The sequence below is a fragment of the Crocuta crocuta genome, unplaced genomic scaffold (genome assembly GCF_008692635.1).
Source record: "Crocuta crocuta isolate KB4526 unplaced genomic scaffold, BGI_CrCroc_1.0 scaffold233, whole genome shotgun sequence".
Taxonomy (NCBI): domain Eukaryota; kingdom Metazoa; phylum Chordata; class Mammalia; order Carnivora; family Hyaenidae; genus Crocuta; species Crocuta crocuta.
In genome coordinates, this window is record NW_027529526.1 from 929,941 (window position 1) to 957,550 (window position 27,610).

A 27,610-nucleotide genomic window follows, 5' to 3' on the forward strand; every position below is an offset into this window, starting at 1 on the left:
GTCTTCATGGAGACATGCAGATGCATGCATGGGGTTCAGCAAAGGCCAGACCAGAGAGAGGCCCGGAAAGGCTTCTTAGAGCAAGAAACGTGCAAGTGGCATTTTGAAGGATGTAAAGGTACTTGCCAGGCAGCTGTAAGCAGGGGCAGGGAAATTAGGTAGTTCACAGAGATAAATATGTGCAAATACAAAGGACCTAAAAATGTACAATGAATTCATTGTGTGACCTTAGATGCTAAAGTTCTACCAGGTAGCATTTCATTAAAAAAAAAAAAAAAAAGCATTCTGAGCACTCATTCTCAATGGGATTCAGTAAATGTATTCCAATTCAAAGAAACAGATATGCAGGGCCTCTGGCCTTCAAGGGTAGGGATTAAGCCAAAATTGGGTGATGGCAGGATGCTCAAATTACCTGCCACTAAATCCAGCAAGACCAGTAGACACAACAGCTGACACACAGATGCCTGACCCTGTTCACTTTTCCATGTGTCCATGTGCACCAGGTCACCTTCAGAAACAGCACCCGGCAGCTGGGCACACCGGTAATCTGTGCGACTGGGCCCACCTCAGGGGTGGGACAGGAATTTGAAAGTACCAGATTTACCATTTTATTTTTGTTATTTTTTATTTTTTTAAATGTCTACTTAGTTTTAAGAGAGCAAGAGTGAGAGCGAGGCAGCGAGAGAGAAAGAGAGAGAGAGAGACAGAGTGCGAGTTGGGGAGGGACAGAGAGAGAGGGAGACACAGAATCCAAAGCAGACTCTAGGCTCTGAGCCATTAGCACAGAGCCCATAGCAGGGCTTAAACTCATGAACCGCGAGACCGTGACCTGAGCCGAAGTTGGACGCTAAACTGACTGAGCCACCCAGGTGTCCCAACAAATCTGTCTTTTATAATAAAATAGAAGCTTGGCTCCTTTATTCTACATTTTAGGATAACTGCTTATCTATCTTCTCGTGCTCCAGCCTCTGACCCACCAAGTTCAGTAAAGGCAGGACTGTTGTTATCATTATTATTATTTTAGGACCACTGTTTTTGCTTCAATATCTCCCGTCCCTAGCACTGTGCCCAGAACTCTTGAGATAGGTACCTAAAAACGTTTCTGGTGTAATGAATGAAACAATAAATAACAACCAAGTATTTATTTGCTTTTATCTCTAATGTACGTGAAGCATTTGGGGAATAGAAAGAAAAATAAGACATCTTTGCCTCTGCATAGATAAGCCAGACCATACTAATAGTAGGCTGTGTAACCCTCGAGGCTCCAAGGAAGACCCCTAGGAAGAAGGGGGCCTTCCAGGTAGAGGAGGCGAAGAGGCAAATGCACAGAGGGAGGAGTCACAGGTCCCATTCAAGGGACAGCGTGTGGGGAACACGGTCAGTGCTGCACCGGCCAGCATCCCAGATCTGAGCTCACTGCAGTCTCGCTGCCCACGGCTAAACTCCCCGTCGCCTGTGATTTTAAAAAAGGAAGTAAAAAGCAAAACCAGTAGAGCAGGGAGTTCGGTGTGAAAGGCAAAAACGGGTTCCCGCTAGAATTTTGACATGTATGGGCCTGGACGGTGCCACAGGCATGTTCACAGGAGGGACAGGTGTAGCACAAACTGTCGACAAGCACGTCTCTGCGGGTAGCAAGGCAGCTGCCAGGGGTCCCGGGGGGGGNGCAGCAGCCCAGCGGCCAAGCACACAGGCCAGCAGGCCTGCCTGTGGCCAAAGAGCAGCCCAGGGTGGTGTGCGCTGGGGGTGGCGGGGGGCACCCCCAGCAGCAGCTGGGGTGCTCCGGCAGGAAGGCCGGCTGAGAGGGAGCTGAAATACAGGCTGCTGACCTCCAGAGTAGGAATCAAGCAGGAGGTGTCGCCCACAGGATGCTCAAATTACCGTCCACCGGTGCAGGAGGAACAGCTGTCTGGTGTCACAAAGAGGAAAGAAGGGGGTCCTGGACTTTTTCTCACTCTGCTAGTTGTCTCTGTGCTTCTACTTTCACAGGGACAGGAGGCAGAGCAGCTCAAGTAGTTCCTCGAATGGGGCAAAGCCAAATTCCCTAGACCCTGCCTAGAGTGAGCATATCCAACATTACAACGTGTACACTTTTAAAACCTGTCATTTTCATTATACCAACGACAGAGAGTAACATGCACTCACATCTCAGCTGGTGTGCAGACCCCGATCATGCTGATTCTCCACAGCCCCAGACCACTCCGCCTCCAAACCCCCACCTCATCCGGATCAGAGCCGGGGGCCGGGGAAGGAGGCACGCACGGTTTTTGTGTTTATTAGAGGGGAAAACGGGGGAGAAAATTTTCAAAAGAAACATTAGTACTATTGCCCCCAGGCTGAGGTGTGGAAACCTGGCTGGACCTTTAAAGAGACCTCTTCCTCCAGGGCACCCAGCTCTGCTCCATCTGTAATGTTACTTTGTGGATCCTACAGGAACCTGGGCACCTTGACCTTACACCTGGAAGAATTTTTCAAGGCCTTCTCTTTCAGCTTCTCACCTCATGCAGGAACCCCTTCTGCGACACCTGGACCCAGTTTCCCACATTCTGCTTGATTACTCTCAGCAACAGGAGGCTCATGCCTTTGCAAAAGGACCCACCCACTCTTTTGCAGGTCTTAATTTTCAGCATAGTTTTTCCTAACACTGATGAACGGTCACCTTGGGGTGTAGGAAATGAAAACTTTAAGTGTAACTTCCACCTACGGTTCAAGTCTGGTCCTCTGGAACCTACTGCTTTTCTAAGGACTTTCCATGCCAAGAATATCTAGTTTCTACACACATTTCTATGTTTTGGGTTTTGAACCCTTGTTCTTCCTGGTTCCCCTTCCCTAAACAAACCTCTGCCTGATTCTGAACTCCTTAAAACCTGACACAGAGAACAAAGCAGCCACTGTCTAGCTAGCAGATAATCTCTTGCTTTCCACATTACTATTGTGTTAATCCAGTTGAAGGTTAGGATTATAGAGCGCTCTAAAACCTAGAGAAACCTTTGGGTCTCAGAGCCTAAGGCCCAGCAGGTGGCAGCACCAAAAGGGAAGAGGCCGGGATCCTAAGGATCCCAAGAGACGAGTTGTCCAGCTTCCCCAAACTGGCTGCACCCTTTAGCAGTGTTATGGCCTTGGGCAGGTGACCTCACTCATTTCCTCTGGGAAAACCAGGCTTGCCAATGGCCATACTCCCACTCACTTCTCTCAGTTTGCACATCTGTAAAATGGGGATAATAACATGTTATAGGCCTTCTAGGATTTCTCTAAGAATTCAAAGAGATAATAATACCTGAAAAGTGCCTGCACCATGTGAAAAGCACTCCACAAACACTGGCTGCCATTCTTACTATTGTAGTAGTAGAGGCAGCCGTACCACTCTTACCACCTCCTTCCTTTCTCCCCTTAACTCCACGCACATTGCTAAGCATATACAGAAGGTCCGGCAGAAGTTGTTAGAAATGCAGGAGTAAAAAGCCACAATCTCTCTGCTCAAGGATATCCTGGTCTAGGAGATGGGCAATTACACAGACAAACCAATGGATGTGAGAGGAAGATATTACCAGGCACTAGGGTGACCAGGGAAGGCTACCAGCAGATTCTTCAAGGACTATGCCAAGTGGGTGGGAATGGAGGCGGGAGAACTCTGTAGAGAGAATGACACAAGCAAGGACACAAGAGTGTGGGATTGACATCAAGAACAATGTCAGTGGTCCGGAGTGGCAGAACCAGCACACGAGGCGGACAGTGAGGAGGAGGAGGAGGAGATGATGAGAAATGAGGCTGGGCAAGCAGATCACTCATTAGCTGCCCAAATGTAAAGGCAGGCTGGCTGTGCACCATGCCCTGTGCTAGGCCTAAGGGACAGCTAGTAAGACAGACCAGGGCTGGGGCTTCACAAAGCCTAGTCTCCAGCGTGGGGACCATGGAGAGCCTTGTATGCCGCACCAGGCAATACGGCGCGTGCCATGTGGCAGACTGTATCTTCCAGAGATGACCACAGCAGCATCTCCCATCCCAAAGGCTCTTCTTCAAGGTGACCCTGCCTCTTTCCCACTGAGAGGGGACATCCATACTCCCTTCCCTCCTCTTGAATCCGGAGGGCTGTGCCTGCTTTGACCAATACAGTTGGTGTAGGTGACACTTTGCGACTCCCAAGGGTAGCTCATAAAAGGTGACACAGCTTTGCTTTGCTTCACTGTAACACTTGCCCTTGGAGCCCTAAGCATCCAGGTAAAAAGTCTGCCAGTCTTGGGGCCTCATGCTGTGAGGCAGCTAAGCCACATGGAAAGGCCACGTTCATCTGAACCTTGAAGTCATCTCAGCCTAAGCGTCAGACGTGTGAGCAGGCAAGCTCTGGAACGGTGTGGATCCCCACTATCCGGCCGGCTCCAGACACGGCGGAGCAGAGACAAGCCATCCCCACGGTGGCTTGCCCCAGCCCCTAGGCAGACACCCTGTGAGCATAAGGCAATGGTGCTTTCAAGCAGCTAGGTTTTGGAGGCATTGGTCACATGGCCACAGAATCTAACATACCGAGTCCCCTCGGCAGGCAGTGTGGAGCCATTGAGGGATTATAAGCAGGTGACCATGTAGTCAAATGCGTGCTCTAGACAGATTTTTCTCACTGAAGTGCAGCACGGACTTGTTGGATGCGCCTTGAGATCAGAGGTGCGGAAAGTGACGAATGGATGCATGGGGCAAAACGGGAGGTGCAAGGCCAGAGAGAACCACGGCATGAGACCCTGAAGAGCGGATCCATCATGTTTAGCGACTGGTGTTCCAGGAACAATGAACCGAAGAGTCCTGAGACTCTTTGCAGGATCTGGCTGTGGGAGGGAAATGGATGTGGAAACACAGGAGGCAAAACAGGGCTGGGGAAGAAGAGGAGTTCTCTTTCCATCAGGTTTACGTGGCTCCAGTGAAAAAAAGCCTGAAACACCATGGCTGTGCTCTGGCTCTGAGCCCGGGCTCCCTAACTCACCAGCTCTGTGACCTTGGACGTATTACCGATACCCTTTAACGTCCCGCATCCTCATCAGGGAGATGGGAAAAAGAGCATGTGGAGTCAAGCAAGGATGCAATGAGATAATGCATATGAAGCGCGGCACACGGCGCCTGGTCGCTGCTATTGTTATCGCCATGGTCATTATTATTAACTATTGGGCATACTTGGTCAGAGGCTAAGCTGGCTTTTTGTCCCAGAGGGCCCAGCTGCAAGGCAGCACGTGAAAGTTGTTCCAAGGAACCGCATACACATCTCTGGTGAATGGTCTACTCAACTGTAAAGTCGGTGTCAATTTCTCAACGAGCTCCGTAGGCTGCAGAGGAGGGAAGCCAGTGTATGAGCCGTCCCGCATCTCTGTCTCCCTCTCTCTCTGCCCACTCAATGGCTGAGCGGTTTTAATTAACAACTCCCACTGAGTAAGGCAGAAGTCCCTCGACTAATAAAGCTCCACCTTGCTCTGCGTGCCTCTGAGGTCTTGGGGTGGCGTGGAGTTTGTAACTGTGTGTTGTGTTTGGGTTCACAGTGGGTAGGGGCTACAGCCGAGAGGAGAATTCCCTTGGATAAGTTCGTGCATCACACTTACAAAGGCTGGTAACTGGAGGTGACCGAAGTGCCTACTTGCATGAGCTCTAACAGCAGGAAGCCACAGAGTGGCGAGCCACTTTGGTAAATCGCTGTGCAAGACGCTTCTAGATCTGAACCTTCCCGCCTCTGAGCACCTGCTTAGTTCTCCTTTCCAACACACACAAGACCTCAGTCACCTTCTACACAGGCACCCAGGGAAGGGTGCCACAAGCGTTTCCAATGCTTCAGCAGAGGCGTGGGACATTTAACAGAAGTGAAACACATAACAATGCTTTGGCGGCAAAGGCATCTGCCCGCCTCCCTGCTCCAAGCTTCTCTCTCAAGCATTCACCAAGCATTTGCAAGTTCCCAAGCCGCTCAGCCCTCTAAGCCTGGCCCTGCTCAGCACCACCTTCCATCTCTCTCTCTCACTCCCAAAATGGCACAGGACTTCCGATGCCCAGAGGCTGTCCACTCTTCTTTTTTGGACTCGCTTTCCATCTGTTTGGCACATGGGATCTGGCTACAGGGAGAGCCACACTACAGAGCTCTTGGAACACAGGCTTTGAATTCAGCCCGATCAAACACTTGGTTGCAGTAGTTACTACCCATGCGATCTGCTCAGGAAACTTATCCCCTCTGAGCTTGGTCTCCCCCTTTCTGAAAAACAGCCTCTCTCAAAGAACTGGTGTAAAGAAGAAGCGACACAATGCGCAGAAAGAGCTCAACACAGTGCCTAGCACATGAAAGAGCTGCAAAGCCAGAGTGGCTTCATGAACTACCGTACCGCTGCCGAAGGGTGGGAGAAAGGACCCGTGCCGGCAGGCACCGTGAGGCGACCTCCCCGGCCTCCCCCCGCCTCTGCAGAGCCAGCACCACATTTAGTCCATCCCATGTTTCTGACAACTCGAGGTGGCTTTACCCTTTAAACTTCGCTGCTCAAGTATGTGAGATTTCTCATTTCAAAACAGATGACTGAGCGATTACAAGCTCAAAGCTCTGGGAACTAGGACTCCATGACGCGGCCGAGAACCTCAGACGCCTTCCTCCTGCTCGTCCCAAGATCAAGAAGTTGAATGTGGGCTTGATTTATAGCTGGGAGACTCTTGGAGACAGAGTTGAGCTTCTCTTTGGGCATGGAATCGTATTTTACTTTGGGGTCTCAAAAATCATGGGCCCTCCAGGAGTGTCCATGCCAGGGTATCTGCCTCAGTCCATAATTATTTCAGGATTAAGAAAGAAGGTCAAAACCTCCATTTCTCGGGGAGATTTCTCATCAGGACCCTGGGGATCCTGTAAGGGATGTGCTCCAAGGCAGGCACAGACCCTTGATTTGTGATCGTACCCCAGGCAGGATGCACGAGCCTCGAGTCCTCACAGAAGTTTCCACAGCTGATGCATCGCTCTTGGTCTCTGGAACACTGGTAAGTGCCTCCTGCCCCCAGGTGACTCACTCCCACTGATCCTACGTAAAACCTGCTTGCAGACTGTGATGGTTAATTTATGTGTCAACCTGCCTCAGCCGTGATACCAGATACTGGGGCAAACATTAGACGAGACATTGCCGGAAGCCAGTAGACTTCGAGTAAAGCAGATCACCCTCCGTAATGGCAGCGCGCCTCATCTAAGCGGTTGAAAAACAAAGAGAAAAAAGGCTGACATTCCCCAAGGAGGAGGGAATTTCTGCCTCCAGGCTGCCTTTGGACTTGAACTGACACATCCACTCTTCTTCTGGAGGCCACTAATACACAGATCCACACTGACACGGCCAGTAGAAATGTGATCACTGCACTCAAGAATAAGAAACGGCAGCAGATCATCTCAGCGTCTATCATTAAGTAGGATAGAAAACCAGAGAGGCAAATCACTGCAACTAGTTTGAGAAGGCTAAAGGGAACTACCATTCTGTGTGTCAAACACTTTACAAACACTGTCTTTTATTTTTAAAATTTTTTTTTAACTTTTTTATTCATTTATTTTTTAGAGACAGAGAGAGACTGTGAGCAGGGGAGGGGCAGAGAGAGAGGGAGGCACAGAATCTGAAGCAGGCTCCAGGCTCTGAGCTGTCAGCACAGAGCCCGATGCGGGGCTCGAACCCACCAACCGTAAGATCATGACCTGTGCCAACGTTGGACGTTTAACTGACTGAGCCACCCAGGTGCCCCTACAAACGCTCTTTCTTTCTCACCATACAACTAAGAAGTAGGCTACCATCTAACAGATGGGAAGAGGCTCAGAAAAGGAAGCAAGCTCCCTGAGGTCACACAGCTGGCAAGCAAAGAATATGAAGTCAGGTCCACTGAGTCCAGAGTCCGAAGTTTCTTCCATTAGACCGTGCCCCCAGAGCAGCCGAATGAGAGGATCAGGAGTTCCCAAGAAAACTTCAGTTTCTTATCTTGATCTGAGTAAAGTCACATACAGCCTTTTTTTTTTTTGAGTCTTTCAGCATGGACTGACTGTCTCAGGGCCAAAATACTCCGAACCTCATCCAAGTGTTTCTTTTCATATTCACCTCAACTCGAACTTCGTATTCTCAAACCTCACCATCATAAATCTATTGAGCCACTCTGTAGCTGCTGACCCTTGAGAACTAACGGAGAAGGGTATTTTCAGTGATCTGCATGCTTAAGCTAAAAATAAATCTGGACTGGGTTTTCTAGATGAGAGCTACACCAAAGCTGAACAGTCATTCTAGGAGACCTTGGAGTCGATGACACCTCAGTTCTCTCCATTCCAAGTATATTAGGAGCCTGCAGAGCAGGGCACTTCGGCAAGAAGGGGGCCGTAAAGGATACACGACTGAATACCCAACTATAGCAAAGCAACGGAGGCACCACAGTCACGCTGAAATTCCATCACACAAAGGGAAAGAAACACTAAAATATCAGGCTATCTTTTTCATCTCTTCTATTGGCTGAAAACAAGCAATAACATCTTCTTGGGTCTTCATTTTCCTTAATGAGAAAATGGAAATATCATATAAAGCCCGAGTTGGTGGGCTATGTAAGATACTCAGCACTCAGAAGGGTGCGATGTTAGCCCCTGTTCCCTGTCATCTCACGAGAGCTACAAAGTTGGAATACGTTTTTCCTGCATGTGTAAGTATCTCTTGGTTCATGTGAGCTCATGGGTCCCGTTAAACCTGAGAAGGACCTGCTATGATCAAAAGTGAATCCCCAGAATAAAGAGTACCAAATGGTCCAGCCCTGAGGATAAATATGGTCAGTCATACCCCAGAGCACAGCCAGGGGGAAGGAGGAGATTGCTTATTAAAATATTTGTCAACCTGATGGGGTCACGCCTAGGTGGCTCAGTCTGTTAAGCGTCCGACTCTTGATCTCGCCTTGGGCCATGATCTCGTGGTTCACATGGTCGAGCCCTGGGTCGGACTCTGCACTATGGCATGGAGCCTGCTTGGGATTCTCTCTCTTCCTCTCGTTCCCTGCCCCTCCCCTGCCTGTGCACCTACACACACACTGTCTCTCAAAATAAGTACATAAACTTAAAAAAGCTAAAAAAAAGAAGTTAAAAAATACTTGTTGACTTGAGAGAACTTAAATACAGACTCTCTGCAGCGCTGATTAATGGGCCCAAGATGGAAGCTCCTTGGTTTAACACCTGGGGCTGCTAGAAGGCCCCAGTGCTGCCATGTGTTTTGTGGATGCCGCTTTGAAGAGCCCCGTGAAGGGCAGGAGGTCTATCCAATAAGGCAGCAGACCGTCCGGACGATGGGAGAGAATGGAAGGAGTGCCTTGCTCAGCCCGATCTGTCACAGCAGGCTGCTTTCACCTGGCACACTGGTTGTGGGCCGGAGTGTTAAGGGGTATTCACATTCCCCATGTGAATATCAGTTACAGTCTCGCCTCAAACCCCATGATGCCTCATGAGATGTCTCACGGGGGTCTGAGGACGCGTAAGTGTGGAAGAGAATGAACACAGGGAGCACTTTTACCCTGTACCAGGCACTGCACTAGCTACTGTACGTACATCATGTCCCACTGAATCTTGGCAACACCATCACTATTAAGAGGATGATCTGGGGGAGCCTGGGTGGCTCAGTCGGCTAAGCGTTCGACTTCGGCTCAGGTCATGATCTCACAGCTCATTAAGTTCAAGCCCCACGTCTGGCTCTGTGCTGACAGCACGGAGCCTGGAGCCTGCTTCAGACTGTGTCTCCCTCCCTCTCTGCCCCTCTTCCACTCATGCTCTATCTCTTAAAACTAAATGAATATTAAAAAAATTAAAAAAAAAAAAAAAGGATGATCTAGAAGGATCCACAGTGCCTAGGCACCGTACCGGCACTCTGCATGGGTTATCTCATTCAATCCACAGCAACTCGAGGCATGGTTATTCTCATTTGCAGGTCAGAAAAGGCTGGCTTCCCAGAAGAATAAAGTGAGAACATAAAAGACGTGCCTCCCCCCCATCCCCCCATGGCCTACTCTATTCTCAGACCCAACTTGGAGCCCACATGTTTTGCTTTTCAAAGCGAACACTGATCACCACCTGCCTTGTGTTAGAATTAAACGCTGACCAACAGGGCACTCTTCCCCACTGGGCCCTGAGCTATTTCAGGGCAAGGACTGGAAGGCTGTGGGACTGGAGTTTTTCTCAAGCCCCCAGAGGGACATTCTGTAAGCTGCCACGTAGTTTGCTTAAGCATTCAGCCAGCCCTGGTCTGGAGCTGCCTGGGAGACTGACGCAATCAGAGGGCCCTGGGTGGGTGCCCACGCGCAAGAGGGGAATCTGGAAAAGGATGGAGGGTACTGACGACAAATGTCAACTATTTCCCGGCCATGTCCAGCCGAGGCCAAAACCTGGGAGTTGTCCTGGAGCCTTCACACCCTGTGTCCATCTGGCCCCCATGTCAGGCTGTGCTCAGTGGGAAGTCTCTCTGACCCTCTTGCGTGTCTGTTCCCACAGCCTCAGCCTTCCCAGAGCCTTATCACTGCTCTCTGGCTCTCAGGGCTTCTGACCTGTGCCTATCCCCCTCCAGTCTTCAATCTCCAACCCACCGTAAAGACACACCCATGCCCATATGTCTTCTTGCCCTTGCTCTTGACCTTGGTCTGACTGCTTGTTTATCCATCAAGGCCCAGTTCATAGGCCCTGAAGGTGCTGCAGCTGCTGGCTGCTACGGTAGCGAACATCGTCTGGGTACTTGGCCCATGTGCCATCTCACGGAAGCCACACAAAGCTGTGGGAAGGGCACGGAGAAACTTGCTCAAGGACACACATCTACGAGTGGTGGGGCCGGCTCCGGAACCCAGGAGGGACTCCACGGCCCACACTCTGCCTCTACCTCTGGCTTGCAGTCCACTCTGTGTTCCCCATCAGTGGTCCCCCCAGAACTCAAGTCACAATCTTGTGGTTCATGAGTTTGATCCCCGCATCGGGCTCTTTGCTGTCAGCACAGAGCCTGCTTTGGATCCTCCATTCCACCCTCCCCGCCCCCCCACCCCTTCTCTGCTCACATGCATGCTCTCTCTCTCAAAAATAAAACATCTGGGGGAAAAAAAAAAGGGATTTTACTGCCTTTTACCTGGAGCTTCCCCAGAGGGCAGGCCAAAGAGGGGTTTCTAAATCCACGAAAGCCCCTGCTTTGGGAACCCATACTGCTAAAGGTGGGAGAGCAGGTGGTCAGGCCCCTTTAAGGACCATCTGAGGCGGTCTGGGGTATGGCTTTCTCCTCTCAAAGCACCCACTTTTGTTCCCTTCCCCCCCTCCTTCCCTGCAGGATGCTGGGGGAGAGAGGGAAGTAGGAAGGGATTCAAATCTCAAAGCAGGCTAGGAGATTCTCAGGAAGTCAGGGTTTGGTTTCCTGAGAAGACAAGACACGCCCTTTTTCCCTCTCTTCCCCATAAATTACCAGGCCAACATTTGCTATTAGCTATAAAGGTTGGTCTAGGCTGCCCCTGCCGAGAGCCGGCCACACGTCACTTTGTGGAGCTGTTCCCAGTAAATCTGTCTTTAGTCCTGGTCTCTGCCCACTCAACCTATCGTCACCCATAGGGGCTGGAGTCAGCTCGGGAATGCTGGGGAATTCCTCTACCTCCAGCCCGCTGTCAGCTCGACTGTTCTTTCTTTTCTGATAACACTGCCTGCCTGGCTGCTGCTAAGGGCTGATAGATTTCCGACACGCAGTAAATCAAGGGGGTCGACTGCAGGTTCAAGAAATGCGCAATCGGTGGCCCTGCGGGCATCGGGGCCGTGGGTAGGGTAGCCAGGGTCGTCGATCAGCCAAACCACCCACGATGTGAGACATCACACCCACACGGGGAAAGCGGTCACTGGGTCTGCAACACGTGGGAAAGCAAATCGTGCCCCCTGCACGACACCCTGTGCTTGCCTGCTCTACAGAGAGCTTCCTAGGAAAGCAGGGGTCACTGTGTTTGCTGGGGGTATGGAACACTGAGGGAAAGAGCAGACAGGGAAAGTACTTATGGTTTCCGTGAATTCATACACCATCAAGACCTGTCAGCGAGGAAACACTGAGGGAAGCAGAGAGGACTGGACAGACTGAACACTGGGGTCTGGCCCAGCCCCATCGCTGCCCTACTGAGCTACCCCGGGCCTGTGGCTTCATGCTGGGGCTCCACTGTATTTTTTTATTTAATTTTTTAATGTTATTTTTGAGAGACAAAAAGTAAGTAGGAAAGAGGCAGAGAGAAGAGAGAGAGGAGGACAGAGGACCTGAAGCAGGCTCTGCGCTGACAGCACAGAGCCCGACGTAGGGCTGGAACTCACAAACTGTGAGATCATGACCTGAGCCCAAGTTGGATGCTCAACTGGCCAAGCCATCTAGATGCCTGTCCATTGTATTTTTTAAGTGTGTGTGTGTGTGTGTGTGTGTGTGTGTGTGTGTGTGTGTATACACATGCACAGTAAGAGGATGCAGTGCATTAGGAACAGTGACTTACCCAAGGCCTCACAGTTCGATGTGCCTGCAGGGCTGAGTCTTTACCTTTCCGTGACAGCAAAACCTTTCTAACCCCACCATGATCTGCCCAGTGGCTGACCGACAGCTTGACCTTCCCGAGCCTTTTAAGAGCCCTAACAGCAAAGCCATTGCAGAGGGACCAACCTGGAGAAACAAGAACTCACCCTTCCCCAATCCCAGAGGGGTCTGTCGTGCCCTACCCTGACCCAAGGCCTTTCAGGACGGTCTCACCCAAAATCATTTATCTTGGCACTATGGTGCATTTTGGCTCTAAGGAACATTCTGGTTTCCTCTCTTATCAGTTTGCAAAGAACATCTGGCTTGGAAAGACAGTGAGAAACACTCACCAGATAAGAAAGAGTCTTTCACGCCACTGGTGCTCTCTCTCTTTTTTTTTTTATGTTTATTTTTGAGACAGACAGAGACAGAGTGCAATTGGCTGAGAGACAGAGGGACAGAGAAACACAGAACCCGAAGCAGGCTCTAGGCTCTGAGCTGTCAGCACAGAGCTCGATGTGGGGCTCGAATTCATGAACCATGAGATCATGACCTGAGCTGAAGTTGGATGCTTAACCAATTGAGCCACCCAGGCACCTCTGGCGCCCTCTTTTTGACTCACAGTGCTATCTGCCATGGTCTATGCTGACTTGGTGAGAAACATCTTGCACATCTGTCCATGACGGTCAATGGAGGCAGGTGGAGAACAGAGGCACCTCCATCTCCACGACCCCCAGGGCACAGGGCCCTAATGTTCTGGGCTGTCTCCTTTTTCCTGCACTGTCCATGTCCAGCTTACTGTGACAGAGGTGGTCAAAGGTCTGGAATAATCAGATAGTAGAAGACAGGGCTAAGGAGAGGGCAGACCACGTGGCTGGGCCTTAATTGAACTTCCATCTGGCTACACATTCATTCAGGGGCATGTGATTGGTCTTGGTTTGCTGATGGTCAGTAGGAGCATTCATTCAACAAATATTTATTGGCTATTTACTATGCACTAGGAGCCGTGCCAACTAATGAAGATATGGGAACATCCAAGACAGATCTGACTTTAACATTTAAGAGCCTGTAACAGGTGTGGACTCTGTACCTTCCTCACAATTAACACACTGAAATAGTCAAAATTATTTTATATGTGTGCCTTGTTTGATTTTCTACACACACATTTAGTTTATTTTTTTAAATGTTTGTTTACTTTTGAGAGATATTGTGACCAGGAGAGGGGCAGAGAGAGAGAGAGAGAGAGAGAGAGAGAGAGAGAGAGAGAGGGAGAGAGACGGGACCTGAAGATGGCTCCGTGCTGACAGCAGAGAGCCTGATGTGGGGCTCAAACTCACAAACTGTGAGATCATAACCTGAGCCCAAGTCGAACACTCAACTGACTGAGCCACCCAGGCGCCCCCATACACATGTTTATAATAATTCTTATGGAGCGCTATTATGGGCAAGTCAAATACCACGGGTGCCCAGAGTCCCCACCTCCACTTGGAAAGCATCACGGAAGGCTTCTGCAAGGAGGGGACCTGGCGGCAATGATGGAAAAAGCAATCGAAGCACAGGTGGTGCACATGCAAATGATACACGGAAGTAGCAAACACCCTGTTACACAGATTAAATGCTTGTCACCATCACCGCTGCTGATTCATATGTTTGTATGGTGTTCACATGTTCTGCGAGGCAACTGGGGTTAATGAGGTCGTGAAGAGTGTGGGGGCCCCTGTGATGGGGTTAGTGCCTTCATAAGAAAAGGGAAACACCCCGAAGCCACGTTCCTCTGCCATGTGAGGACACGGCCAGGAAGGGGGCCCTCACCAGAACCCGACCATGCCAGCACTCTGATGTTGGACTTCAGCCTCCAGAACCCAGAAGTAAGTGTCCGCGATTTAAGTCCGCCAGTCTCTGGTATTTTGCTAGGGCAGCCTGAGCTAGGACACGCCCTGACATATTTACGGAGCTATAGGAAATTCAGGGGGCGTGGGATCCTCCACTTCTGAAGAACAGAGCCCCTCCGCAGCAAGAACCGGCACACATATATTACCTGTTGATGGAGAAATCGCTGACACCTAACGGGAAGACTGCAGCCATCACAGGGCCAGCCCGGAAGACCTGCTTGCTCCCAACCCTGCTTTCCCTCCCACACCACACTCCTGGTCAGGCCACCTCTGAAAGACAAACCAACTACTAGACTTACCACTTCCTGAGCCTTGAGTCCTAAAGTAACAAGGCAGAATTCAAAGCAATCAAAACCACAGCATCACATTCTGCATTGGCCACTAGATGGCGTTATGCATCGCACCAAAAAGACAAAGGAGGTGAAGTTGATTTTCTCCCAGTTCTGTAGATAGAATCACTGAATTTTATAGCTGATGGTGGAAAGTTACAGAAGCCCAAGGTCCTGTGAGAGTAGGCATGGGGAATGGGTCACGCACAAATATTCATTAAATACCCACGTGTGGTCTCTGAGTTTAGAAAAATAATGAGCACTGCCTGCCTTCCAGGAGCTCCCCCGTTGGTGAAGACAGACAGACAGTCTGACAGACACAGAGTGCAGGACATTTCATGAGCACGCTAGATGCTGCCAAATGCTATTCAAGTTCTGTCTCTAAGTCCCAAAGGTTAAGAACTTGTCCCAGTTCATTTGGCACAGCCAGGATCAAATCTCAACTCTGTCTGCCGTTTAAGACTGTAAACATCAGCCAGCCCCTGTCAAATACTTCCAATACAAAGTGAAAAGTTCACGCGTAAGGCTGGGTATGAACCAAGGCCACTAGATACATGCAGACAGAGGTAACTCTGGCTGGAGACATCAGGAGGGCATCAGAGAGGGATGTTTATCGTTATTATCATTATATTATTATTATTATTATTTTAGGAGGTGTTTATTTTTTAGAATCAGTCAGATGGGCCTGAGGGAAAGGAATGCCATGAAGAAACAGCCGTGTCCTAAGGCATCAAGCTTCACACACACAGGACACAGCCTCTGCTAACGAATGGCGGGTAACCTAGAACAGTGGGGCATCTGGGCCCTGTGAGGTGGGATGTGGCCAGGGCTGAGGCAGGGCGGGCAGCTGACAAAAAGACCATAAAGAGCTCCCCACGTTCAGTTGAGATCTGTTCCTACAAGAAATGGGAAATCATCAAAGGTTCTTGGAAAATTTTCTGACGTTTGATTTAAACGATCATTGCCCCGCCCCCCACCCAGTAAGGAATGTAGATTTGGAACATGATACAACTTCACGCTTCCTTTGAAAGGGAAAAAAAAAAATCATCTTTCCAAACATATGGACGCGAAGCTGGTCCCTTTAATTGTATTCTATGCCATATGGCACTTTGAAAAAAAATTTTTTTTTAAATTTTTTAATGTTTTATTTATTTCTGAGAGAGAGAGAAAGACAGCATGAGCAGGGGAGGGTCAGAGAGAGAGGGAGATATAGAATCTGAAACAGGCTCCAGGCTCTGAGCTGGCTGTCAGCACAGAGCCCGACACAGGGCTCGAACCCACGAACCGTGAGATCATGACCCGAGCCGAAGTCAGATGCTTAACCTACTGAGCCACCCAGTCGCCCAGGTACTTTGAGTTTTTAAAAGATCAGTAAATGGATTGACTTCACAGATCAAAACTTAGTAAGAAACATCTTTGTCTGTTATTTTAACTTCTCTTCCATGAAGTATTGCCAGAGCTCAATTTATCAATCTAATAAAAGGAAGTGGTGATGTCAGGTGACAACTGAAAAGTTCTTAGACACGCCTGGTATATACTACGTGCGACAGAAGAGTTTAATAAATACACACTCAAAAACACAAAAGGCATTTGCTATTAGATTCTTAGCAGAACTCAATGGAGATAAAGTAACTTCAGCCCCACCTTGGGGAGAATTGAATGATACACACAGGTGCACGTGCACACATATCCAGTGGAGACCATGAACTACAGATAGCAAAAGACAGCTGCTAGACCAAGCTGGGGTACAGTGTGTCATGTTGAAACACCAAGGTCATGGGTTTTCAGAAACCAGAGCTTATTTCCACATCAGGCATTCTAAATAAACTTGCTGTAAACTTTTACAAAAACTTTCCTTTAAGAGCCTCCACACGGGTTTATATATTACTCATACATCAAGGCTGCTCCGACTAAGCCAAATAAACATCTGGATGAGCACTTTAATCAACTCATTGTTTTCAAGCGTCTGGACATTTGAGGTTGATAAGACATCTAGGTCCTGTCTGAAACTCTGTGTCTTCATCAGATATTTGCCATTAACCAGATATAACCTCAAAGAGAAACATCTAATTGTAGGGGGTTAAAGACCATATTAATTGTAGTGCTGCAAGGCTTAGGGGCATTTAATGTCGTACTAACGTCACAGAGCCTGCAAGGAGGCTGAGCTGGGTTCCAGCTTGGTCTCATGACTCAGTTGTTTTCTTTCCACTACATCAACCACTTCAGCAGCGACTTACTTAGCAGATTCTGAAGCACGGAAGAAAAGCCCAGTCCTCCAACACCTACACGCTGCCATGTGTATAAGAGGAGAGGACAAAGAACATTAAACCTACCGTGAACTCAACATACAAAGGCAAATGGGTAACTTGGCCTCCAAGCAGAAAACTCACATGCATTTTCACAGAGCAGAGTCATACTTAACTTGTGTTCCAGAGCATTACAACTAAAAGGAACATCGGATGCCATCTGGACTTCCCTCCTCTCATGTTGAAGGTAGAGTTCTACATTAAAAGAAATGGGGAAGAAAACCAGACCAGAGTTCTCCAATGTCAATAATTGGGGGGTTTGCTTACATTTCCGCACTTTTATCTACAGTTGGCTCTGAGCATATCTCACTTGCTAAAAATGTAAGCTTCCCAAAGCAGGAACTGAAATGTAAACATTTGTGCCGCTTAGCAGGGATAAAGGTTATGGCTGAATAGCTAAAAAACTTAAGAATATCAGGATGGTTCGGTGGAGAGTATTCCAATGTCGCCACCTTGTGGAAGCTATCGATACTACATCAAAATCAGACCCTGATGGTCTACTGCGGATGAAAAGACTAGCTTGACAATAAAATTAACTACTAGAGGATACAAAAAAAGTCTCAAAATAACTAGAAAATATTTCGATAGCACATTCCAGTGGGAATTGGTAATGATACTTTTGAGGCCACACTGGACACCAAAAGTCTTCTACATCATAATAAAAAGGTTAAATTACATGCAATTTTAGCAATAGGTATATGTGATTGGTTTTCATGCTTATGGAAAACTAGCAACATAAAATTATGCTCTCAGTTAACCAGATTACTAGTCCATTAATGTTCCTAGCCCTTCTGGAAAGCAGAAATTTGTTACATTGTAAGGGTACACTGTGTCTTCTGTCTTCTAAGACTTCACTCACCAAGATGGTTCTTCTTTTTTTTTTTTAATGTTTATTAATTTTTGAGAGAGAGAGAGAGAGAGAGAGAGAGAGAGACATAGCGCAAGCAGGGGAGGGGCAGAGAGAGAGATATATACAGAATCCGAAGCAGGCTCCACGCTCCACGCTGTCAGCACATGAACCATGAGATCATGGCCTAAGCCAAAGTCAGATGCTTAACCAGCTGAGCCATCCAGGGGCCCCCAAGATAGTTCTAAAAGGAGCAGGCGGAAAGCCAAAGCACATCTATGGCTGAGGTTTTCATTAAATAAAAGGACATTTCTACTCAGACAAGTAAAACAGAGCAAGAGTAAATTAATTTTGAAATAAACTCCAGTAATTGTGCTTTTTTAGTGTAGTGATAAAATGTTGGGCAAGATGAAGCCATGATCCCTGGGCTCTGCCTCCTAATCATTTGGAGGCCTTAGGCAAGTTCTTTATCCTTCCAGGGCCTCAGTTTACTCATTCCTAAAAATGGGGATTATGATATCACCTCCTTGCCGTGACATAGAACAAGATAATGTAGATGAAGCACGTGCTCAGCACATCGTGGGAGCATTAGTTATTGTCAAAATTACGTGAATACTGACTCACCCATGGGGATCTGGATCGCTCTGTTCACGGAAATGAGCAAGATGATTATTATGCTTAATTTCTTTTCTTTTTTTATGAGAGAGCAAGAGAGAGAGAGAGTGAGAATGGGGGAGGGGCAGAGAGAGGGAGACACAGAATCTGAAGCAGGCTCCAGGCTTGAGCTGTCAGTGCAGCGCCCAACTCCGGGCGAATCCATGAACTGTGACCTCATAACCTAAGCCTAAGTGGGACGCTGAACCGACTGAGCCACCCAGGTGCCCCCTGACCGATTTCTATTAGCTGCAATTCTGACTGCTAATTTTGGGAGAGGAGGAAAAGATCTTGGAGAACGTGTGCACAAGTTCTCAAATGAAGAAGTCTCAGGCAAGTGAAATAAACTGAGGCTCCTTGGGTTTTCACGGTGATCCAATGTTAGGAGCCAATGTCAGGAAGCCCCGCCCCATGCCACATGTGGCCACAAGGCAACTTAGACACCATCTCATTGCTTCCTTTAACTTCCCACACGAACCAGTGGAGGACCAGGGAGGCTGGGCTTGTTCCTTCGTCTACCGATCGACACACTCATGAAGTCAGCCGTATCTAATAATACGAGCTCCTGTGTGTACAATGCATAGCAGATGAAGTGGCCAATAAGCCAGACGGCGTCCCTCCCTCGTGGTGCTTTATTGTGGCAAGTGGGAGGTGCAGGGGGACAATAAAACATGAACGCATTGTCAGGACAACTTCCAGTAGTGACAAGCTCTCGGAAGAGCGTCAGATGAGACGGAGACGACTAGGGCCCGGGGCGCATAGCTACTTCAAGCTGAATAGTCAAAAAGCGTTCCTCCAAAGAGCTGCTGGCTGAGGATCATGGGCATCGGATCCAGGGAGAGAGCGCACAGCCCGTGAGGCAGGACGAAGCTGGATGAGAACGAGGAAGAGAAGGAGGAGCTGCCGCAGAAGAAGCAAGGTGGATGGAGAAGGAGCACCTCTAAGAAGAAGGTGACAGCCAAACTAAGGAGTCTGGATTCCATCCCAGGCGCGAGTCTCGGTTTAAAGGACCCACGCGATCAGTCTGTTGCCAACGGTCGCTCTGGCTGCTGGTGGAGCCCAGCTAGAGCTCCTCCAGCAAGTTGCTGGCTAAGCCTGGACTGGGGGGCACACGTCTGGTGGCTGTCGGCCCAGAAAGTACCCCTTCACACCACACCACCTTGGCCAGGGACAACAGAGCCAAGTAGGCAGTTTGATCTCAGAGAACTTACACAAAGCCCCACGAAGAGACGCCAACCGCCAAGCCTTCCCCTGCTCTGCGGACGGAGAGAAGCCCCAGGTACTCACCCGCTTGTGATGTCATCCGTCCGCATGTTCTTGCTCAGAACGTCCCCATCGCTCATGTAGCCGGGGGCGTCCATGCTAATGCCTTCCAGGTCCATGTCGTCTCCTGCCTTGTCTGAGACGTCCACATGGCAGACGCTGCTACCGCGGGAGGCCAGCTGCCTCCTCAGAGGGGCGGAGTACATGTAGCGGCCCGGCTCGGTGTTGATGAACCGGCTGGCGTTGGCTCGAGGCGGGTACCCGTTGCCCATAGACGGGGCGTCTCCTGCTTGGAGCCCAGGGCTGGGCTGGCCGAGCCTCCAGGACAGAGGGGTGGGTCTGCCTGTCAGGCTGAGGATGCTGCGCCCGCTTATCTCCGTGGTGACGTTGGTGTCGAATGTGGTTTCCAATGTGCTGAAAACATAAAACCGGCCTTGGCTTAGAACCTTATAAACTGAGCATCCTTTGTAGTTTTTTTTTCCTTTTAGAATTATGTAATTTTTTTAGAACTATGAATATACTTCCCATACACGGAACAGGATCAAGTAACAGCCACCAGTGTCCCACCTGTTGTATTTCCTCTGTTAAAAATGAAAAGACGATGGAGCCCCTGGGTGGCTCAGTCGGTTAAGCCTCTGACTTTGGCTCAGGTCATGATCTCACGGTTCGTGGGTTCGAGCCCCGTGTAGGGCTCTGTGCTGACCGCTAGCTCAGAGCCTGGAGCCTGCTTCGGATTCTGCGTCTCCCTCTCTTTCTGACCCTCCCCTGCTCACGCTGCCTCTCTCTCTGAAATAAATAAAACCTTAAAAAAAATTTTTTTAAAAATGAAAAGACAAAGCTGTACATGTACAGAACACTCTGGGAAGCCCAGCAGAGACCTTCCCCTAAAACATGGCACCAGATCCCCATTACCAATGACTTCACTGAAATGGTCTTAAATTAACTATTGGGATCTTCTTTCCAACCCAAGAAAGGAAAAATGCCAAAATGATAGGAGGCATAACATACCCACTGACCCACGCATTCTAGGATGCTGTGTGACAGCTCCCTCTCCACTCCGGAGCCCCCTGTGTCACCTCTCACATGCTCAGCTCCCTCTGCACCAAGCAGGTGGCGAGGGCCCTGATTTTCTAACTCTAAGCTCTACTTTCCCTACACTTTTGATTTTCCCACATCTTGTCCAAAAGGACAGCTAAGTTTCGGGGGCAAGAGGCTGGGAGAGCAGTAAACTCTCGAGGTCCACAATACATTAAGTTATAAGGATCCAAAGCTGTCAGACGACTGAGTGCATCCCTGGCTGCTGGAAAGACCCTTACGTCACTCTTTCCAGTCCCACAGATCTTATGGCACAAGCAGGCCGGTCAGGGTACCTCTGAAGAGCACACTGGGATCTCCCAGCTGATCCCAGAGAGCCTTCCCTGCAGCAAAGCCACCGAAGGTTTCCCCACTGTCATCATTACTATCCTAGCCCAAACCAAGAAAGCCACCAACCTGTCACAACCCCCCGCAAATCAGTTTCAGTGGTGAGGGTGGAAAGAGGGATGTGTCATACTTGATCACAGTGTCACGGGGTCCAGCAGCTGGCTCCACACCATCAAATATCCAAAGGTTGGGCAAGGGGGCACCACGCGACAACCCCCGAGTTCACTGTCTTCTGGAAAAACCAATTAGGTACCTCGACTATTTCTGTTTCCCTTTCATCCTAGAAGCAGCCATACTGGCTTCATAATGGGCACCCCTAAGGTTCAGGCCCCTGTCGTATGCAAGATAGAACCCACAGCGCTCAGCCCTGATCTGCCATGGCTGCCGGGGGCCGGGGAAGTCCTGCTGTCTCTTTGCTACATTCATTTATCAAAGAGATTGAAACTGGAGAAGTAAAGGAGACTCCCTGGGAGTTCACCAGGGTAGCTCGGCCCAGTTATCAAGGCCAAATGCAAACCGTCAAGTTTCGTTCTGCCAAAATCCACGAAGGGTGTCCGAGGGCTACATCCTCTTCAACTTAGCGCTCAACAATGAAAATAACATGATGAGTGTTTTCAGTGCAATCCTAGATTTCATCCAACGCAATCATAGTTTAAACATGATCGTCAGTTTTTATAAATATTTCCTTACGTGTTTTATACACGGGCATGACTAACAACATTACAGAGCGCTGTGTATCAGAAGACGGGATAAGAATTCAAGTTATTCACTTTATCATGCAGGTCAAACATAGTTCACCTGCTCATTTTAACAGCACAACGCAGGCTTGGAAAATGCAAATAAAGTGAAAATTAAATGGAACTGGTCCACAATATCCTCTGACAAATGGATTTAGCAACCTTCTGATTGGGGGGAACCTCTCCATACTGATTCTTGCCCCTGACATTTCTCTTCTGCACACTGTATGGCCTGCTCTGTGAATTCCAGCACATTTGGGGATCAAAGTTATGTATTCCATTATTAACTGGCTTGCACTGCTTGCAGCATGAACACAGGAGAAGCTGCATGAAAATCAAGTTGCCTGTGATTCGGTGACAACATTTATTCACCTGTGTGTGACCTGAGTTCCCCGTAAACTTGACATGGTCTCCTCCAAGTTCTGCCGCAGGTCAGCGATGTTCTTCACTGTTCGCAGCCGCCGAGCTTCAGGGTCTTCCCCTGGAAAGATGAGGGGTAAGACTTTTAATCCTCTGATAGATTGTGAGCTCCGTGGAACATACCATGTTCGATGCTCAGGGCCCGGCTCACCATGGGCACTTAAGGATTTGAGAACAAATGGATGGACGGACCCCCAAAGGAAGTCATTAAATCCAAGGAGAGAAGTCTTTCTTCCCCACACCCCCACCCCTGAAACAGGTAAAGTCTACCTTATAGGAGAAGCAAAGCACCTCGTCTTAAGGGCAAACACATTTCCAAACTGTCTCTGGTAAAGACATGCACAAGTTAGGGGCGCCTGGGTGGCTCAGTCGGTTAAGCGTCCGACTTCGGCTCAGGTCATGATCTCATGGTTCGTGGGTTCGAGCCCCACGTCGGGCTCTGTGCTGACAGCTGGCTCAGAGCCTGGAGCCTGTCTTCCGATTCTGTGACTCCTTCTCTCTCTGACCCTCCCCTGCTCACGCTGTCTCTCTCTCTCTCTCTCAAAAATACATTAAAAAAAAACAAAAAAAACATAAAAAAAAAAAAGACATGCACAAGTCTAAGCACTTCCCACCAATCATTTTCTGCCCGTGCGGAAGTGGGTGGGGCATTTTACATTCTCACCCATTAGTGAGAACGCTGCTTTCTACCAGCCCTGCTTTGTAAAGAGAACTTGCAGCGGCTAAAAGATCTTCGCCTGTTAATCACAAGTATTTCTACAGAGAGAGGTTTGCCTCTTTCTGTTAGATTGATTATGTCATCTCAAATTCTGGTTCTCTTAACTCACTGGCAGTGTGACTATGGGGAAGGTGCCGACCTTCTCTATGCTTCTGATTCCACAGTCCTAAAACGAGAAGGGTAACAGTACTGCTATTGTAGGACTCAACGGGACAGGGCCTGGAGATCCCTGGTCACGGCGTCCACCTCAGGCACGGAATCATGCCAGCCGGTATTGCAGAGCAGGAAGGCATCAACAGGACCTAGAGTTTCTCTTTGGGGGATGAGACTTCCATTCCCTGGGCAAGATTTTCCACAGAGCACCTGGCCAGTTAGAGGTCAAGCTGGCCCATGGGTGCCAGGAGAAACAAGCCCTACACAAGCTAGGAAGCCACATGCCCTCAAGAGTGGCCTTGCTCTGGGTCCTCTGGTTCTTGTGCTTTGCTTGGGCTTCTATGGGGCTGAGGGGATTGGGAATAACCACAAGAATGATGAAAGGAAGCAAACACCTGTCCCTCAGAGTAATTCCAGGGAGGGCTGAGAAGCCTGCAGAATAACCCCAATCTAGGCTCCTTTTTAAAAGCCTGTGACTATCTCAAGCTTCGAGTAACATTTTAAAAGACATCTCTGAATAGAACATAGTACACACAGGCGGGCAGCAGCAGGTGGAATGGACATCAAGCACTAACTAGAACTCGCAGCTGTTGTCATTAATAAGGGGAACAGGCAGATGGGGGCACCCGGGTGGCTCAGTCGGCTGGGTGTCTGACTTCGGCTCAGGTCATGATCTTGCAGTTCACGGGTTTGAGCCTTATGTCGGACTATGTGCTGACAGCTAGCTCAGAGCCTGGAGCCTGCTTCGGATCCTGTGTCTCCACTCTCTCTCTGCCCCTCCCCAGTTCATGCTCTCTCTCTCTCTCTCTCTCAGAAACAGACATTACAAAAAATTTAAATAAGGGAATAGGCAGCTAAGAAATGTTATGGAACTGACTTTCTGAGACGGAAAAGCTTCTATAGTTTTTACCGACATGGTGGTGCCTGGAGGCTGGGAGATGGACTGAAGGATACATGTGTGATTTTATGGAGGAAATTTGCCCTAGCAAACTCTCTGGTCCTTGAAAATACCAAGTGTTTTCAATTTTCTCCCCCTTTTGAACCAAGGGAAAGTTGGAAGGCATTTTTCTCTTATCTGAAAAGTGGTCCAGGCTTGCATTTCCCACCCAATTCTTTAAAGATACATATATGTGTGTGTTTTCAAATAAAAGGAGTGATGAATGTTTACTTCCCTTCCTGCATGGCGCTGGAAGAATGTAACTGCCTCTATCTCCAGGCCTATCCAGTAAGTATTTTTTGCTGTCACTTTGGCCACATTCTATTATAGGAAGGCCAAAAAGGTACTGATCCTTTGGACAGCTCTAGGTTCTGCAATAAATATTTATCAAAGCTAAACCTAGGGGCGCCTGGGTGGCTCAGTCAGTTAAGCTTCCGACTCTTGATTTCAGCTCAGGTCATGATCTCATGGTTGGCGGGACCGAGCCTTGCGTTGGGACTCTCTCTCTTTCTCTGCCCCTCTCCCCATGTACATGTGCATGTGCGTGCTCTCTCTCTCAATAAAAATAAACAAATAAATGAAGCCAAATCCAGGCACAAGTTTTCAAATTAATTAATCACCTATAAAAATATCATAATTTTACCTATTTCTCCATGTCTGTCCTAACTGACATGTTCACCTGTTAACTCTCTTTTAGAAATTCAAAAGGCCTTTGAGATGGGAGGGGATCTCAGCCTTACTTTTAGTAATTCTCACACAAATCTGCAGTTGCCTGAGAAATATTAATTGTCCAAAAATGTTTGGTTAGCGTAGGGCTGAAAGAAAAAGCACGGACTATCTGCGTTTTGACATCCCGGCACGGCTACCTACTGGCCCTTGACTTCGAGCAAGTCATTTTGTCCTTTCTGAACGTCATCTGTCAAATGGGGATAAAAACCTCCCCTGAAAGGGGCAGCAGGAGGGTCGCGTGAGGATGCTTATGATATGCCTGGCACAAAATGAGGGCTTGCTGAATTTGAGCTTCCTGTTTCCCTTGTTGGGGGCAGGGAGCTTTGTGCTGGGAAACATCTGCTCCCCCCGCCACCCGAGCACGGCACACACCAGAGTCCAAGAGCAGTGCAGAAATGCACACCAGGACCCACCCGCCTTGCTCAGGTGATCACACTCTCAACTGCCATTTCTGCCTCCTCAGATGCTGTGCGACCTGAGCAAAGATGTGAGCCGACTCACAGCCAGAACAGAATAAAAACACGGCTGTGCTCCCGTGGAAATGGAGGCCCCTTCTGCTCCTCTAGAGGTCTTAGGCTATTCCATGTCCATCTGCAGCTCTCCTGCATTCACAAGGTCCACCCTCCCTTGGGCCACCGGCCATGAGGGAGAGAACACCACATTCTCACCAACTGGGGCTGACTTTGGAGGGTGTCGGGGTGTCGCAAGAGGAACATGAAGGGAGTCCGGGATTTTCGCTTGGAGGGAGGAGGTTTAAGGGAGAAGCTGTCGTGTGACAAAGAATGGAAATTAGCAGTGGGCAACGAGAGGATGGATTACACCCTGTGATTAGAAATGAAAGAATAAAGAATTTCTGCTACTAGTGAAAGTCAACAAAAAAACGGAAGGGCGGCCTTATGAAGAGACAATTTCCTGTCACAATATGCAAGCAGAGACTGAAGGGCAGTTTGTCAGTGAAGGACACAAGGGATTCATGGATTGGATAATAAACCCGTGTGTGTGCTTCCTTCTGACTCTATGATCCAAGTTATAAGGTCTCAACTATAATGTTATACAAATAAGAAAGCACCATGGGAAAATCCACCTAATGCCCCTCCTAAGGAGGGGCGGAACTAAGCACTCGGTCAGCGTCATAAATGTACATTTTTTTTTCTTTAATGTTTTTTATTTATTTTAGGAGAGAGAGAGAGAGAGACAGCGTGATCAGGGGAGGGTCAGAGAGAGAGGGAGTCACAGACTCTGAAACAGGCTCCAGGCTCTGAGCTGGCAGTCAGCACAGAGCCCGACGCGGGGCTCGAACCCACAAACCGCGAGATCATGACCTGAGTGAAAGCCGGACGCCCAACCGACTAAGCCACCCGGGCGCCCCATAAATGTACATTTCTAAATACACCTGCTACTCATTGTCACTTCAAGGGATCGGCTATGGATAGGTTAATTCAACCTTGTACTACTATCCATGCTCTCCATAAAGTACTTCACAGTAGAGTCACACATGTGATTTCTACTGCTTGAATGTAAAGCCACTCTAAGAAATTCCGCTCAGGAAAAAAAAAAGACAGGAAGGAAGAAAGAAAGGAGGAAGGAAAGAGAGAGAGAGAGAAAGAGAAAGCAAAGAAGGAAGGGAGGGGGGAACCATGCTCCCATCAGGTTCCCAGGTTGCTCCCATCAGCAACCATGCCATTGGACTTCATGAAGACCAGAGTGCTTCAATTGGGCAGCACTGGTGCACAGGTCCTGTCCCCCAAACCAACGACAGCATCTCAGGTTTTCTGAGATCTTCCTTGCTTTTACAGGCCTGAGGCAGAGAAGGCACATGGGGAAAAAGAAACAATGGGGAAGGATCGCAGGCTGTAATCTGTCACTCTGAAATTTAAGTATGATAGGGAATGTTCTCTGGACGCTGCTTTTGCTTTTCAAATGAGAATTCTGCAGAGCCTCAGAGTCTGACACAAATCCATACCGCTCCCCGGGACACACGTCTGACAGATGCCGGGCTCTCTAGCACTGGCCTGGCTCTTTTGATGTGTGCACACGAGAACACAGTCTGGAATGTGTGCGGAGACCCGAGGAGTCACTGAACGCCACACCCTTCTCGTAGCGGGCCCTTTCCCTGGGTATCCATGTCCTCATATGCAAGGAGGCTACAAAGCTTGGAGAGAAGGAAGCACAAAATCAATCCCAAATGTGGGGTCCTGAACCACTGCAAGATGGATCACTTCTCAATGGCTTGAAACCTCTGCCTCATCGTGCCCGGCCAGCAGAACCAGAAGGAAACAGTTAAATCGCTCAGACCCTCTGAAATTAATACTCAGAGCTAATGGTGAGATGGTACGATCCCCTCACGTGGGCTGCAGACCAGCTCCGCAGCTGTAATGGGCCTATTAATATGGTGTGGTCATGGATATTTAGTCTAATAAATGGATTTGAAACATGGATTCAATTTTTAAGCCAACCCTGGAAGTGGTAAGATATGCGAAGAATAACACAACCACTGATAAATATGTGGTTTCCCACTCACTTCCCTGATTCGAAGTTGCTGGAACACAGGACACAGAGGTGGGGAGCGGGGCAGACAGACAGAGGTGGTAGGAACTCAGAGTGCGGCACTCTGAGTGGGAATGCTGACTCACACGCTAACTTTGCTTCTTGAAGGGTGTGACGGGTTTATAACCTTAATAAATCAATACCATGGAATTAGCTACATGGCAA

At 48.8% G+C, this 27,610-nt stretch overlaps 1 protein-coding gene across 1 annotated transcript in view; it reads right to left on the reverse strand.

Annotated features, from left to right (window-relative positions):
• The window catches only part of NAV2 (neuron navigator 2), a 270,778-nt gene that overhangs the window by 138,000 nt on the left and 105,168 nt on the right, over positions 1–27,610 (reverse strand). The window contains 2 exon segments of the mRNA XM_077761085.1: positions 19,807–20,196; positions 22,314–22,422. Of these exon segments, the coding sequence (XP_077617211.1) occupies positions 19,807–20,196; positions 22,314–22,422 (499 nt within the window).